At 38.2% G+C, this 17,840-nt stretch overlaps 1 protein-coding gene across 1 annotated transcript in view; it reads right to left on the bottom strand.

Annotated features, from left to right (window-relative positions):
• Nucleotides 1-17,840, bottom strand: part of LOC126095199 (DNA helicase MCM9-like) — a 152,632-nt gene that overhangs the window by 41,105 nt on the left and 93,687 nt on the right. The window contains exons 9-10 of the mRNA XM_049909931.1: nt 13,163-13,309; nt 617-792 (exon numbers count right to left, since the gene is read on the bottom strand). Of these exons, the coding sequence (XP_049765888.1) occupies nt 617-792; nt 13,163-13,309 (323 nt within the window). The remainder of the gene's footprint in view (nt 1-616; nt 793-13,162; nt 13,310-17,840) is intronic.

Genomic DNA, 17,840 nt, shown 5'->3' with positions numbered 1-17,840 from the left:
CTAGAGGAAATTTTACACCATTACATTGGGTAAAAGAAGACGGAATACGTGTTAATGGAACAAACCTGAACAATCTTTGTTTTGATGATGACATTGTACAGTTTGCTTTGAACACAGAACAAGAAATCAAAGAATTTCATATTGCAAATTTGAAAATTGGTCTGAAAAACAAACAAAAACAATATATGATCAACATACTGAAAAAAAATTGTTCACATTAACAACAGAAGAATAGGGCCAGTTCAAGAGGTTTGCTATTTAGAGTGGATGGGTAGCAAGAGATCACTAAAATGGTGTGTAATGCTTTTGGAAAATGAAAATAGTTTTCAAAATTTAACTTATCATAAGCATTGAATGGAAAGTTTACAGTCTAAAAACACTTGTTTTTGTTTACTGTCTTGACTTTTTATTCTTCCACAAAATAAGATATGGCAGGACCGGATGTAAGAGAACGTGGCACAGGTGCACAACATACGGGGCTTTCTAATATTCAGCATAATCTGGATCACATAAAATTACTTAATATAAATGTGAATTTACTTTCAGTAGTATTAAGGACAGACAGTAAATACAAGTTTAGTTTTCCAAGCAGTGTTCTTGTGCTTTAGAATGTTACCTGTCCCAGTCAGAATTTCTTGAATCTAGAAGTATAAGAACTAGGTCAAAGCGACTTAATAATGGACTCGCCAGTGCTATGTTAATGTTGATTGGCTGCTCGGGGTCGTAATGTCCTTTAGGGTTGGTAGCAGCAAGTACAGTACATCTGGTGTTCAACTTGCACACTAAACCAGCCTGAAATTGAATATAATTATATAGTTACAAAAGGCTTCTGAAGTGAAACATAAACTTAGCTGCACAATGGAAATATGCTGATAAAAGACAATTTTGGTTTAGATAGCCACATTCTCTGTATTGATAGAACTTTTGTGGGCCCTTCACCTCTCGATGTATGATACCTCTCGATGTATGATAGAAAGATAGCAAAAGTTTGGGAGCATATGAAAAATTTGAAGAACACTCTAGCAACATTTGAGAAAAATATATAGAGAAATTTTTCTCAAAGAGGAAAAAGACAGGGAAGAACAAGTACAAATACCAATAAAGTGAAGAAGTGCAACACTGCACATCTAATTCTGTATACTGCAACCATTCAATTTGGGAATTTACACATTGGAATACATGGCTTCTTTGTTTTTTTCTATAGATTTTTCAGAGTTTACAAGTATTACCTACTTCCACAATCTAAGGTTAGCTTGGTATGAATGACACTGTTACTGACAGGCTGTTAAACCCCAATCTTCCTTCCTTTTAGATTGTTGTTAGATAATCCAGATAATTTTTCTTCTAGTATTGCAATTGTAAATGCCACTATTGCTCTCAACTCTGAATAGATTGTTGACAACAAATTTCAAGAGTAAATAATTTACTCTCATAGATAATATCCACATCTGCTTTAGCAAATAGCTAGAAACTGTATTGTTATAGAAAGATGAAAAGTTCTTAGACTAACCCTGAAAGACTTTTTTATGTCAAAATTATATTTTATCTTTTGACAGTCCATTTCTCAGTCAATGCACTTTGATCAATGTTTTTGCGATGAATATATTTTGTCCTGGGAATCAGATTCTGGAAGCCCACTTATTTACATCAGCTACAATTTTTGCATTGGACCCAAAATGTTTTCCACTAACAAACAACATTACATGCAGTAATATGTGGAAATCAGATATCCTTTGTAGTTCAGCATTAGTGTTGCTAGCTAATGATGTTTAGAAACTGGCTTCAGTTCTTAGGGACCACCACAAATTTTCTTTTGGTGAATACCTCTAAAAACAGGGTTCACTCTGCTCCACAAGGCCAGATGAGAAGCTAATAGATAACTTTAAAAGCGAACATTTTAGGTTAGGCTTTACCGTGAATGTTACTGGTATCAAATGAAACAAGTTTACTGTTGTCAGTCACTGTTTATATCCACAATGCGTTTTGAACATTTTAAACGTCCACCATCAGGTGGATTTACAAGTGTTAGTAGTTACAACATAGGGGTAGCTTGTGGCACTGTCTAGTGGAGAAACAAAAACACTACTTCAGAATGTGGTTTCAGGGAGGTTTTTGACTAAAAACTAAACATACAGTATATTTGAATGTGAAAATCAAACACTTAAAGACCTCCAGTGGTTCTATGTTCCTATCTCTGTTGTAATTCATCAAATGTAAACTGTCATACTTAAAGAATATTTAACAAAATAACATAAGTATTTCGTAATAAGTTTCAAAGGATTTTGGAGATCTTTGTGTGAGATCATGAATACATGCATTAGAATAAATATTTCAAGTGGTATACAAATCCTATTCTCTCAAGTTTATATAGCTTAAAATTTCATACTCATTTGTATATTCAAGTGACCTGTCGCAAAACATAAGTACAATAATTATGTTGCCAACAGTGGTACAATTATACATAAATAGCAAATTTTGCTAGGATATCAACAATATAGAAAAAGACAAATAGCTCCTTACCATAAAGATGGCATGTTAAGTTGCAGACAGGTATAAGTAAAAGCACTTACATGTAAGCTTTTGGCCACGGCCTCTGTCAGAAAAAGAGAGACAGACACACACCATTAATTCACACATGTCAGCACATCCTATCCACACATGACCACCAACTTCGGCAGCCCGGACCAGAATTTCTGTCATTTAAGATGGATTCAGGTTGTGTTCTATGATGACTGAATATTTGGAATGTTTCAAGGATGTCTTTTTTTTTCCGTTTGGGTTGGATATGTAACATACTGATACTTGTGTTGCTGAACATGGTGTTTCTTTTTGTGCCAGTGATGTGTGGTACTTTTTGTTTCTTAGTGCTGCCACGAGTTCTTCGAATCTAATCTCAAATGATCCACCTGTATGGCCTATGTAGAAATAGTCACAGTCCAAACATTCCATTCTGTATACATTTGTATGGTGAAGTGGATTCTGTGTGTTGCTGTTGTGAGGTAACTTCTACCCAAACTTGTTGTCAGTGGTCAAGGACATGTTTATGCCTCTTCATTTGAAGACATTGGTAATCTCATATGAATATGTTGGGATTGGAGTTTTAAATGGAAATGCTGTTCCAGTTTTAAACTAAATAACAAACTTTTATTAGTTCACAGAACAAAAGTAACACAATTAGACTCTGAACCACCTCAACAAGTACTCAGAAGATCTTCCAAGTACCAAGAATAAAGAACATGGATGAACATGTGTCCTAGCACACTGAATATTCACAAGAACTAGAACCATTAACTTTGGAGGAAGCATTGCAATCCAGGGACCCGCAGAAATGGACTGTGGCAATTCAGGAAGAATTTAAAATCAGAATCAGAAAATCAAATGTGGGAATAAGCAATCCTGCCTCCAGGCAAAAAAGCTACAGATGTCAAGAGGATCTTTAAGACAAAGAGAGACTTACAAGGACACATAATCTGTCATAAAGCTCGTCTGGTAGTTAAGGGATGTGCACAAGTCAGAAGTATGGACTACAAAGAAACTTATGCCCAGTGATATGATACAATTCACTCAGATATTTATTTAGTTTAGCTGCTAAATTTAACTTGGACTTTGCTCATTGTGATATAGTGACAGCTTGTTGGCAGGCTAACTTAAAAGAAGAAATTTATGTCAAAATTTCCACAGTTGACTACATGACGAAGATGGTTAAATACGAAGGCATTAAAAGATTTAAGAAAGCAGTCTACAGATATAAAAAGTGATGTTTCATTTGGAACATTTAACTAGACAAAGCTCTATTAAGTCTGAATTGCAGTAGATCCACAGTTTACACTTGTGTTTACCACAAAAATGAAGGAAGCGATATATTCATTTTGGCAGCATATGTAGGTGACATGCTAATTTTGTGCAACAATCTGCAACAAAAAATTGCATTTAAGGAGAAATTAAAAGAGCACTTTAAACTAAAAGACCTTGGAGATGTATCCAATTGTCTAGGAATCCAAGTAACAAGATATCATAAGCATGGACTATTATGGTTGGATAAGACCTATTATATAAATCAGATTTTACAAATATATAACATGGAAGATTGTCATTTGGTATCCACACTGCTGGATACATAGCCTAATGTATGTTCAACTAGGTACTAGACCAGATCTAGCATATGCAATTGGAGTGGGGAGTCAATTTAACACTAACCCAGGATTACCCCACTTGCAAGCTGTAAAAAGAGTCCTTCAGTATCTAAAAGGAACTAAAGATTTCAAATTAAAATTTTCTAAAGACGAGGGCCATGACATCACAAGATACAGTGATGGTGACTGGGCTGGGGGCATTGCAGATAGAAAATTGACCACCAGCTTTTTTCTTTTTTCTCAAGGTGCAGCAACAGCAGAAAACAACCAACAGTAGCTCTCTCGACAACAGAAGCAGAGTGCACAGCATTAGCTTCTGCATGTCAAGAAGCACTTCAGGCTGCAACAGCTGCAAAGAGAAATATCCCCTTATCCAAATGAAGGCTCGATTAAATTGTTTTTTGACAACAAAGGTGCAACTTATCTGTCAAAGACAAGCAGATACAAAGGCTGCACTAAACTCATTGATACCAGACATCATATCATCAGAGGAAAAACTGTTTCAGGAGAAACCACAGTGGAGCAGATTTCAATGAGATGAATGCTCACAGACAAAGAACCAGACATCATCAACTAATCCAAGGATTTGCACTACGAAACTGAAGTGCTGAGAGGCATCGCTTTTAGTGAGGGTGTTGAAAATTTAGAATCAATGCCTCTGCTAGAACATTCATCTTTGGTGCAATTGCTACGGTCACTTTCACATACATGCTCTTTTGCGTTATTTTTCATTTTGAGTCTAATCGTGTTACTTTCATTCTGTGAACTAATAATAGTTTGTTATTTGGTTTCACACGGAAAGTGCATTTTCATTTAAAGCTCAAATCACAACCTAAATACTACCCAGAAATGGGACTATATGGAAGACATTATTTTCTCTTTTTTGTGATGCGATTGGTTTGCCACTATTGAGTGTTTTAAGGGTGTTTACTATGGAATTTTTATAGCCATTTGCAAAAGCTGTTTATTTTATTATTTCAATTTCTTGTTTACATTTATCTTCAGAGAGCAGTAGTTGGATAGCTCTGTTGACCATATACTGGAATATTGCCACTCTGTGGGGGCTGTGGGGTGACAGGAGCAGCTCTGAATGGTAGTGTGTGTTGTGATAGGCTTCCAATAAATTTCAAATTGGTGCCTGTTATTCTTATTTTAATGGTGCGGTATAAAAAATTTACACTATTGGCAGCTTAGTATTCAACTGTGAACTTCATATTTTCATGGGAGTTGAATAATTGGTGCAATTTATTGATATCATCTTTTGTTTCATTGATTAAAATGATGGTATCATCTGTATATCTGTAGTAGCAGATGATATTTTTGTGAAGGTGCCTATTCTTATTTTAATGGTGCGGTATAAAAAATTTACACTATTGGCAGCTTAGTATTCAACTGTGAACTTCATATTTTCATGGGAGTTGAATAATTGGTGCAATTTATTGATATCATCTTTTGTTTCATTGATTAAAATGATGGTATCATCTGTATATCTGTAGTAGCAGATGATATTTTTGTGAAGGTGGTGATTGTAATTCAGAGCTTCATCTTCTAAATTGTTTATAAATGTTTCAGGTAACAATCCGGAAATGTTTGAGCCCATTGCTAGGCCAGCTGTTTGTTTGTAGAGTTAATTGTTGAATTTGAAATAGTTATGTGAGAATGTGAATTCCAACAGGTCCATTAGTTCAGTAATGTGAGTGGAAGGGATTTTTTTGTGCTTTTGGAAGTTGGCATAAATTATCTGTAGTGTGAGATGTACTGGTACAGAGGAATAAAGGTTTTGTATGTCAAATGAGGCAAGTGTGGGTCCATCAGAAACTTTTATGATTTTGACATGTTGTGTAAATTCTTCTGTGTTTTTAAGTGAACTACTATAAACGAATGTGTAATTTTCTTTAAGAATTTTGGAGATCTTTCTGCTGAATTTGAATGTTGAGCTGTTCCTACAATTCACAATAGGCCTCATAGGAGCCCCATTTTTGTCTTTGGGTATGATTAAGGCAAGTTGCTTGTGGGTTCATTGCTACAGTGTTTCTTGAATAGTGAGTAGAAAGTTTATGTTATCTGAGATGTATTTAATCTCTTTTTGTATTCTGGTTGTTAGATTTTATAGTATTTCTGTTATGTTGTTGGCCTGGAAGAAGTCTACAGTTTTTTCTATGTATATTGCTTTGTTCATTACACCAATAGTATTACCCTTGTCAGCTCTTACAATTATTGCATTATCTGTATTTAATTTAGGTGTGAAGCCTTCTTCTCTTTTCTCGTTTGGTGGGAAAGCAGAGATTTTGCAGTCTCCTTCTCAATAACGTTTATTTTGTTGCAGGCTCCTATTCTGTCATTTTTCTTCTCAAAGGCAAGGGTTGAAAGCTGTGAAACACTAGTGATAAGGTTCTCTCAGTTCTTGTGGTCCAATTGAACTTGAATGTTGTGTTGTAATTCTTTGCTGAATAGTGCCTCTTCCTCTGCAGTGGATTTTATGTCAGGGTCGTTGAGGAAAGGGGTATAGAATGTGAGTTTCTTTCAGCTGTCTTGGTTCAGTTTTGGGAGGTAACAGTTTTCTTAAGAGTAGCTAGTTTTTTCATATGTGTGGCTTTTGTTTCCTGTACAATGAATTCAGTGTATTTTCCAACTTTTCCAAGTAATAGAATAATATTCAATGAAGCAACTTTCCCAACTGTAACTCTATTCTATAAAGCTGTGTATTGTACATTTGTTTCTTACTATAAATTTCTTTCAATTTGCTTTTCCCCTGTAGTTTTTGTGCATTTTCCAATTATATCTTTGCAGCTGTTGGATCTGTTCTGACATCAATCTTGATATAATTTGGAATGATGTTTCCAGAATCAAATTTTCGCTCTGCACTGGAGTGTGTGTTGATTTGAAACTTCTAGCAGATTAAAACTGTGTGCTGGACCGAGACTCAAACTTGGGACCTCTGTCTTTCGTGGGCAAGTTTGGAAGGTAGGAGACAAGGTACTAGCAGAAGGAAAGCTGTGAGAAAGGGTCATGGTCGTGCTTGGGTAGGTCGGTGGAACGATGTTATTTCTGAGATAATTTCAGTAGAAGTGAATGTGCTGTGGTGTCATCACAAGCTTTTTTGAGGTGTTTTTGTACTCAAAAATAGCCTTGACTGCGGACATTTCCCAAGAAGAACAATATTTAACAAGCAGGTCCAGGTAGTGGCATATGCTGTGATGTAGCATTATTTTCAAAGAATATCAAAGCCAGTGCAGAAGTCAGGACTGGAAGTTAATATAGATAAAACAAAGATATGATGGGGATAGAGGAGAGAATTCAATAAAAATAAATAGTAAAGAGTGGAAAAGTGTAAATAGCTAGGCTCAATAATAACAGAACATACTGCGTGGTCATAATTAAACTTTTCCTATTTAACACGTTATAATACAGAAAATTATTGCCGTTCGAGTACCAAACTTGGTAGCATTAATGGCAAGGACATGGGGAAGAGAAATAATGCAGAATCAATTCAACTGAAACACTTTTAATGTGTTGCTACAGTACATCATACCATTACATAACAGTGCCATTATTACTGCTACAAAAGCGGCTCAATATGGTGCCCACCAGTGTTCAGAAGAGTCTGAAAGTGCAGGATTGCATTCTACACAGCAGAATGAAGCATGTCTGTAGGTACCTCTCTCAATATGATGTGCTTCAGATCAGCATATGTATGAATGTTCCCTAGGTAAACCCTGTCCTTCAGGTAGCTCCACAACCAGAAATCATGTGTTGTTGTTGTTGTTGTGGTCTTCAGTCCTGAGACTGGTTGAGCAGCTCTCCATGCTACTCTATCCTGTGCAAGCTTCTTCATCTCCCAGTACCTACTGCAACCTACATCCTGCTGAATCTGCTTAGTGTATTCATCTCTTGGTCTCCCCCTACGATTTTTACCCTCCACGTTGCCCTCCAATACTAAATTGGTGATCCCTTGATGCCTCACAACATGTCCTACCAACCGATCCCTTCTTCTGATCAAGTTGTGGCACAAACTTCTCTTCTCCCCAATTCTATTCAATACTTCCTCATTAGTTATGTGATCTACCCATCTAATCTTCAGCATTCTTCTGTAGCACCACATTTCGAAAGCTTCTATTCTCTTCTTGTCCAAACTATTTACCGTCCATGTTTCACTTCCATACATGGCTACACTCCATACAAATACTTTCAGAAATGACTTCCTGACACTTAAATCTATACTCGATGTTAACAGATTTCTCTTCTGCAGAAACGCTTTCCTTCCCATTGCAAGTCTACATTTTATATCCTCTCTACTTCGACCATCATCAGTTATTTTGCTCTCCAAATAGCAAAACTCCTTTACTACTTTAAGTGTCTCATTTCCTAATCTAATACCCTCAACATCACACGACTTAATTCGACTACATTCCATTATCCTCCTTTTGCTTTTGTTGATGTTCATCTTATATCCTCCCTTCAAGACACTGTCCATTCCGTTCAACTGCTCTTCCAAGTCCTTTGCTGTCTCTGACAGAATTACAATGTCATCGGCGAACCTCAAACTTTTTATTTCTTCTCCATGGATTTTAATACCTACTCCGAATTTTTCTTTTGTTTCCTTTACTACTTGCTCAATATACATATTGAATAACATCGGGGAGAGGCTACAACCCTGTCTTACTCCCTTCCCAACCACTGCTTCCCTTTCATGTCCCTCGACTCTTATAACTGCCATCTGGTTTCTGTACAAATTGTAAATAGCCTTTCGCTCCCTGTATTTTACCCCTGCCACCTTTAGAATTTGAAAGAGAGTATTCCAGTCAACATTGTCAAAAGCTTTCTCTAAGTCTACAAATGCTAGAAACGTAGGTTTCCCTTTCCTTAATCTTTCTTCTAAGATAAGTCGTAAGGTCAGTATTGCCTCACGTGTTTCTATGGAATCCAAACTGATCTTCCCCGAGGTCGGCTTCTACTAGTTTTTCCATTCGTCTGTAAAGAATTCGTGTTAGTATTTTGCAGCTGTGGCTTATTAAACTGATTTTTTGGTAATTTTCACATCTGTCAACACCTGCTTTCTTTGGGATTGGAATTATTATATTCTTCTTGAAGTCTGAGGGTATTTCGCCTGTTTCATACATATTGCTCACCAGATGGTAGAGTTTTGTCAGGACTGGCTCTCCCAAGGCCGTCAGTAGTTCCAATGGAATGTTGTCTACTCCGGGGGCCTTGTTTCGACTCAGGTCTTTCAGTGCTCTGTCAAACTCTTCACGCAGCATCGTATCTCCCATTTCATCTTCATCTACATCCTCTTCCATTTCCATAATATTGTCCTCAAGTACATCGCCCTTGTATAGACCCTCTATATACTCCTTCCACCTTTCTGCTTTCCGTTCTTTGCTTAGAACTGGGTTTCCATCTGAGCTCTTGATGTTCATACAAGTGGTTCTCTTATCTCCACTGGTCTCTTTAATTTTCCTGTAGGCAGTATCTATCTTACCCCTAGTGAGATAAGCCTCTACATCCTTACATTTGTCCTCTAGCCATCCCTGCTTAGCCATTTTGCACTTCCTGTCAATCTCATTTTTGAGACGTTTGTATTCCTTTTTGCCTGCTTCATTTACTGCATTTTTATATTTTCTCCTTTCATCAACTAAATTCAATATTTCTTCTGTTACCCAAGGATTTCTACTAGCCCTCGTCTTTTTACCTACTTGATCCTCTGCTGCCTTCACTACTTCATCCCTCAAAGCTACCCATTCTTCTTCTACTGTATTTCTTTGCCCCATTCCTGTCAATTGTTCCCTTATGCTCTCCCTGAAACTCTGTACAACCTCTGGTTCTTTCAGTTTATCCAGGTCCCATCTCCTTAAATTCCCACCTTCTTGCAGTTTCTTCGGTTTTAATAGATTGTGGTCAGAGTCCACATCTGCCCCTGGAAATGTCTTACAATTTAAAACCTGGTTCCTAAATCTCTGTCTTACCATTATATAATCTATCTGATACCTTTTAGTATCTCCAGGGTTCTTCCATGTATACAACCTTCTATTATGATTCTTAAACCAAGTGTTAGCTATGATTAAGTTGTGCTCCGTGCAAAATTCTACCAGGCGGCTTCCTCTTTCATTTCTTAGCCCCAATCCATATTCACCTACTACGTTTCCTTCTCTCCCTTTTCCTACACTCGAATTCCAGTCACCCATGACTATTAAATTTTCGTCTCCCTCCACTATCTGAATAATTTCTTTTATTTCATCATACATTTCTCCAATTTCTTCGTCATCTGCAGAGCTAGTTGGCATATAAACTTGTACTACAGTAGTAGGCATGGGCTTTGTGTCTATCGTACCCACAATAATGCATAGGTAGTAGCTTACCTGCACTCCTATTTTTTTATTCATTATTAAACCTACTCCTGCATTACCCCGATTTGATTTTATATTTATAACCCTGTATTCACCTGACCAAAAGTCTTGTTTCTCCTGCCACCAAATTTCACTAATTCCCACTATATCTAACTTCAACCTATCCATTTCCCTTTTTAAATTTTCTAACCTACCTGCCTGATTAAGGGATCTGACATTCCACACTCCGATCCATAGAACGTCAGTTTTCTTTCTCCTGATAATGACGTCCTCTTGAGTAGTCCCCGCCCGGAGATCCGAATGGGGGACTATTTTACCCAAGAGGACGCCATCATCATTTACCCATACAGTAAATCTGCATGCCCTCGGTAAAAATTACAGCTGTAGTTTCCCCTTGCTTTCAGCCGTTCACAGTACCAGCACAGCAAGGCCGTTTTGGTTAGTGTTGCAAGGCCAGATCAGTCAATCATCCAGACTGTTGCCCCTGCAACTACTGAAAAGGCTGCTGCCCCTCTTCAGGAACCACACGTTTGTCTGGCCTCTCAACAGATACCCATCCGTTGTGGTTGCACCTACGGTACGGCCATCTGTATCGCTGAGGCACGCAAGCCTCCCCACCAACGACAAGGTCCATGGTTCACGGGGGTAGTTTACCTGATGATGAAGGTTTAAATCTTCAAAACGTGTTGTGGATATAAACAAACAGTGCTTGGTAACAGTAAACTTGCCGTTTCATTCGCTACTTTATAAAATAACAGTTAAACTGGCACAGAAGCTGATGAAGTGGTACCAAATTGATTGGCTTGCACCAGCCTGGGATACCGCACAACATTTTTGGAGGAAATCAATTGGGGCCAAATCACATGATTGTATGAATGAACTCTATGTTCAAATGGTTCAGTGTTCCAATGATCAAAATAACTTTCATTGTTCAGGTGATAGTTTCCCCCCCCCCCCCACCCCCACCCCCCCTCTTGGATTCCAGACTTCTCACTTTTTTTCCCAAACAGTTGATATTGGCCAATTTGTTTCTAGTAGATGAACCATAATTTGTTTTTGGACCAGTGTCACCATCTTCTGCCAATCATTTTTATTATTACTACTATTCTCGTATGAACTAGTTCGTTCCATCTTGCATCCAAATTAACTAACTGGTATTCTAAATCAGCTGTACCATTTTTAAAACTTTACAAAAACTGCGAAGAAATTCACTCACACATTTTTTTTGTAACATTCAACAAATGGAGCAACCTTCTTGCAAGGTTTTTTTTCCCCCAGTTAATTCTTAATTAAAGATACACTGACACTTTTGCCTGATATGCTGCTATGTTGTACATCTGTAACCATGAATCACACTTATGATACTGTCCAGACACTTTATGTCATTATTTGTACTCGCAGTGTTGGTATGACCCTCATACAAATCATCTTTACGAGAAGCCACTAGGCAAAACAAACCACAAACACAAACCACAAACACACACACACACACACACACACACACACACACACACACACATGGCCACTGTCAACTCTGGGTGTCATGGCACAATTGTGTACTGTATGTAATTTTAATATTTAAGAGATTTACACTTATTTCTTAATTATTGACACTACTCGAATAAGTGGAGGGGGGGGGGGGGGGGGAGATATGGTGGTCAGAGAAGAAAGTATTAAGAAGCATAAGAGGAGAAGACAAGTGGCTTTAATCATCTGATCATCAGTAGCAAAATGTTAAGGTAAACCTGAAGGTTGTTTTGAACACTGAAGCCCTTCACTAAGCATAATCTCACTGGAGATAATATAACCTTGCCTTCTTCCAACATTTTAACTGACCAACCCAGAGACTTATAGGGGGACCTACAGCTTCACAAGGACCCCAAACTACAGAATAACATGGCATTTTTTCACACTCTATTTTCAAGGGATATGTTCTAGGACTGACCACAAGTTGCATCATAAACCTTACATCATCCCAACTGCGAGCCTAGTGTCTTTACCACTGCCCACATTACATGGCAAGAATTAAGGGAGGGGAGGGGAGAGGGAGGGAGAGGCAGCAGAGGGTGATGAGGGGAAGAAGGGGGAGCCTGCCTGGGAAGAGGGATGGGAAGGGGGAGATGATTACAGCACATACACTGGGATATGTATCAGAGCAAATATGCCCACTTTTGTGCAACTGTACTGGCATTAGAGACATTTTCTCTAAAGTCTGCATAGGACATACTAGTAGTCTCTAATTATTGCACCTGTTGGAAAAATGCTATCAAGTGGTGAGGTACTTTGCATTTGAGTCTGTCATCAGGAAACTGACTTCTACAACAAGATTATTAATTCCCTGTAGAGAAGGATCATCAGATTTAAAATAAATGTTTCAGCACACATTCTGATGAATTGACATTTTCATCTTTAGGTGTACTCACGTTAAGTGATGCCCTATTTAAGTCAGCTAATCATACCACCTTACAACCACCCATTCATTTCATCTTTCATCCCTTGTTTAAATGTTGCATCTGTTCAAGTACGTATAATATGAGTAGGAGTAGTTATTTTCAAGCAATGCTTTTATTTATAACTAAGTAAAAATAACTAATATAATTTATACTTCATTGGCTAAAAATTGGCATTAACCAATTTTTGTTACAGAGTAAGAGGAAATGGAACATCATTTTCTTAAGTACTTGCCTTAGCTACACTGATTGTCTGCTGTTCCATAGCTTCATGGATGCTAGCACGATCATGTTCCCTAATGGAATTAAATTCATCAATGCAGCAAATTCCTCCATCAGAAAGAACCAAAGCACCAGCTTCAAGTTGCCATTCTCCATTCTCCTGATGGTGTAATATACAAATTTGGATAACAGAAAATTCATAAAACATTGGTTCACAAACATAAATTACAGAGAGATATTGACAGAAATAATCTGGTGATTGCATGTACTACTTCTTTGCTGGGCCCACAGCTTCCATACAGTTATAATATGACATCATCTTTTCACTTTTGTCAAAATTAGCTCCAAACTGTTTATTTATTGACAATAGCACAACAAGCTTATCGTGAAGTCATGTAATTAACAAGAAATAAACAATTTACAGCTCATTTAGCCAAAAGTATAATGAATATTTCATATGCTGCAAGATCAACTTTGCTACAGATCACAACTAGGAAAGGAGAAATTGCCTACAACTGCTGAACACATTATATGTTTAAATTTGTTCGTCAGACCACATTCAAATGGCAGATTTTAATGAGAGTGATTTGTAAAAAAGAGGGCACAAAAATGGAAAAACTGTCTGAATTTGATTTCCTGAAATTATCTTTGTCATTGTTGGCTTCCTGGTTACCTCCTGCATACCATGAGTCCTTCTGATGGGCTTTCTAACTTTTTTTAAAAATATATTCCTTCCCACACTAATTATTAACTACTGCCTACATTCATTAAACTAAGTTCTTCTGTCACCCAAGGATTTCCATGGCATAACTTAATCATAGCTAACACTTGGTTCAAGAATCATAAAAGAAGGTTGTATACAAGGAAGAAGCCTGGAGATACAGACAGGTTTCAGATAGATTATATAATGGTAAGACAGAGATTTAGGAACCAGGTTTTAAATTGTAGGACAATTCCAGGGGCAGATGTGGACACTGACCACAGTCTATTGGTTATGAACTGTAGATTAAAACTGAAGAAACTGCAGAATGGTGGGAATTTAAGGAGATGGGACCTGGATAAACTGACTAAACCAGAGGTTGTACAGAGTTTCAGGAAGAGCATAAGGGAACAATTGACAGGAATGGGGGAAAGAAATACAGTAGAAGAAGAATGGGTAGCTCTGAGGGATGAAGTAGTGAAGGCAGCAGAGGATCAAGTACGTAAAAAGATGAGGGCTAATAGAAATCCTTGGGTAACGGAAGAGATATTGAATTTAATTGATGAAAGGAGAAAACATAAAAATGCAGTAAATGAAGCAGGCAAAAAGGATACAAACATCTCAAAAATGAGATTGACAGGAAGTGCAAAATGGCTAAGCAGGGATGGCTAGAGGACAAATGTAAGGATGTAGAGGCTTATCTCACTAGGGGTAAGATAGATACTGCCTACAGGAAAATTAAAGAAACCTTGGGAGAAAAGAGTACCACTTGTATGAATATCAAGAGCTCAGATGGAAAATCAGTTCTAAGCAAAGAAGGGAGAGCAGAAAGGTAGAAGGAGTATATAGAGGGACTGTACAAGAGCGATGTACTTGAGGGCAATGTTATAGAAAGGTAAGAGAATGTAGATGAAGATGAAATGGGAGATACGATACTGCATGAAGAGTTTGACAGAGCACTGAATGACCTGAGAAGAAACAAGGCCCCCGGAGTAGACAACATTCCATTAGAACTACTGACAGCCTTGGGAGAGCCAGTCCTGACAAAACTCTACCATTTGGTGAGCAAAATGTATGAGACAGGCGAAATACCCTCAGACTTCAAGAAGAATATAATAATTCCAATCCCAAAGAAAGCAGGTGTTGACAGATGTGAAAATTACTGAACTATCAGTTTAATAAGTCACAGCTGCAAAATACTAATGCGAATTCTTTACAGACAAATGGAAAAACTGGTAGAAGCCGACCTCGGCAAAGATCAGTTTGGATTCCGTAGAAATATGGGAACACGTGAGGCAATACTGACCCTACGACTTATCTTAGAAGCTAGACTAAGAAAAGGCAAACCTACGTTTCTAGCATTTGTAGACTTGGAGAAAGCTTTTGACAATGTTGACTGGAATACTCTCTTTCAAATTCTGAAGGTGTCAGGGGTAAAATACAAGGAGCGAAAGGCTATTTTCAATTTGTACAGAAACCAGATGGCAGTTATAAGAGTCGAGGGGCGTGAAAGGGAAGCAGTGGTTGGGAAGGGAGTGAGACAGGGTTGTAGCCTCTCCTCGATGTTATTCAATCTGTATATTGAGCAAGCAATAAAGGAAACAAAAGAAACATTCGGAGTAGGTATTAAAATCCATGGAGAAGAAATAAAAACTTTGAGGTTCACCGTTGACATTGTAATTTTGTCAGAGACAGCAAAGGACTTGGAAGAGCAGTTGAATGGAATGGACAGTGTCTTGAAAGGAGGATATAACATGAACATCAACAAAAGCAAAACGAGGATGATGGAATGTAGTTGAATTAAGTTGGGTGATGCTGAGGGAATTATATTAGGAAATGAGACGCTCAAAATAGTAAAGGAGTTTTGCTATTTGGGGAGCGAAATAACTGACGATGGTCGAAGTAGAGAGGATATAAAATGTAGACTGGCAATAGCAAGGAAAGCGTTTCAGAAGAAGAGAAATTTGTTAACATCGAGTATAGATTTAAGTGACAGGAATTTTCTGAAAGTATTTGTATGGAGTGTAGCCATGTATGGAAGTGAAACATGGACGATAAATAGTTTGGACAGGAAGAGAATAGAAGCTTTTGAAATGTGGTGATACAGAAGAATGTCGATTAGATGGGTAGATCACATAACTAATGAGGAGGTATTGAATAGAATTGGGGAGAAGAGGAGTTTGTGGCACAACTTGACCAGAAGAAGGGATCGGTTGGTAGGACATGTTCTGAGGCATCAAGGGATCACCAATTTACTATTGGAGGGCAGTGTGGAGGGTAAAAATCGTAGAGGGAGACCAAGAGATGAATACACTAAGCAGATTCAGAAGGATGTAGGTTGCAGTAGGTACTGGGAGATGAAGAAGCTTGCACAGGATAGGTTAGCATGGAGAGCTGCATCGAACCAGTCTCAGGACTGAAGACCACAACAACAACAAGTTCCCATGTTTACTTTGCACTGTGTCTTTCCTATGTCAGTACCTCTTCCACATATCATAACATATCCAACATAGCAACATTAATTACGAAGTTTAAAATGAATACACATATTGCAGCTATTGATAACTTGCAAGAGAATGAAAAAAATGTTATTTCCTTTGTACACCCACCAATAAATCTGAGTAATAAAGAGAAATAAGGAAAAATCAAATGACAGAAGTGACACACCTGCTGTGGGGCTCACAAGGCATAGAAGTAAATATTGTATACAATGAAAGGAAAATATGGTCATTAGTGAGCTGTATGAATAGATGAACAATAAAGGAGTTAATAAATTTCTCCAAACACTGTATCCACCCTTGTTTCTCCATATTACTGTTGCTAAGATGAGACAGCTACTGTGCAACATAAACTGTGACAGATTATGAGAATGCATAGTTGTGAATACCAAACAATGGAAAGTCTAGGATGAAATAACAACAGTATTATGAAAAGAAGGTCAAATTGCTACTAACCACATAGAGAAAACTTTGAGTTGCAGACAGGCACAACAAAAAGACTGCTACATGTAACGGAACAAGATGGGAGCAGCAGTCAGGTAGTGGGGTAAGGCGTAGGCACAGGATGGGCAGGGGGGGGGGGGGGGAGGGGGGAATAGCAGGGACATGGTGGGGACAGGGTAGAGATGACAGATGCAGTTGGGAAGTTTAGGGGGAGGAGGGGAGTGAGGAAAAGAAAGAAGTATTGAAGGGGAAAAGAGCTAGTGGGTGCACTGATGGAATGAAAGGCTGTGTTGTGCTGGAGTGGGAGCAGGGAAGGGGACAGGTAAGAGGAAGACAGGGGCTAGCAAAGGTTGAGACCAGGGGGTATGGAACATAGGATACACTGCAGGGAGATTCCCATCTGCACAGTTCAGAAAAGCTTTTGTTGGAAGGAAGGCTGTCAACAACTGCTTCACAGCATGCCAGGGCCAGTGATCATGTGCATATGAGGTGTGTGTGTGTGTGTGTGTGTGTGTGTGTGTGTGTGTGTGTGTGTGTGCGCGCGCGCGCGCGCAAGAAAGTGTTTGAGCGGGCGCACACACCCGCGTGTGTGCGCGCGCGATTTTTTTCCCCTACTTTACAAGTAGGCCTTTCAGCCAAAAGCTAAAATGTACAGCAGTCTTTCTGTTGTGCTTGTCTGCAACTCAATGTCTCCTCTGTATGGTAACAATGTATCCCTTTCATAATATCATAGGTGTGAATTTTATGTTTTGCTGAATAATTTGAATTTTTTGTGGGGGTCGCAGGTGGATGTCTCTCATTCTGGTATCTGAATGACTTGCCCTTCTGTTTTAAATCACCCCTCTTTGCTCCCTGAGGAGCGGACTACTAGTTCCAGTAGCTGGATAGTTACACGCACTTTTATGTGCGTGCGTACATTGTTAGTACTTTTCTAAAGTGAAGTTTCCTTTTGATACAAATGGTTTTAACAGTCTGTTAGGAAAGGTTACATATGAGAGCGGATCAAGTAAATGTATTTCTGTTCATGACTCACACAGAGCAAATCTGTA

This window comes from Schistocerca cancellata, chromosome 8, assembly GCF_023864275.1.
Source record: "Schistocerca cancellata isolate TAMUIC-IGC-003103 chromosome 8, iqSchCanc2.1, whole genome shotgun sequence".
In the NCBI taxonomy this organism is placed as follows: domain Eukaryota; kingdom Metazoa; phylum Arthropoda; class Insecta; order Orthoptera; family Acrididae; genus Schistocerca; species Schistocerca cancellata.
Note: the sequence above shows the minus strand (reverse complement) of the source record. Positions and strands in the feature narration are given on the sequence as shown.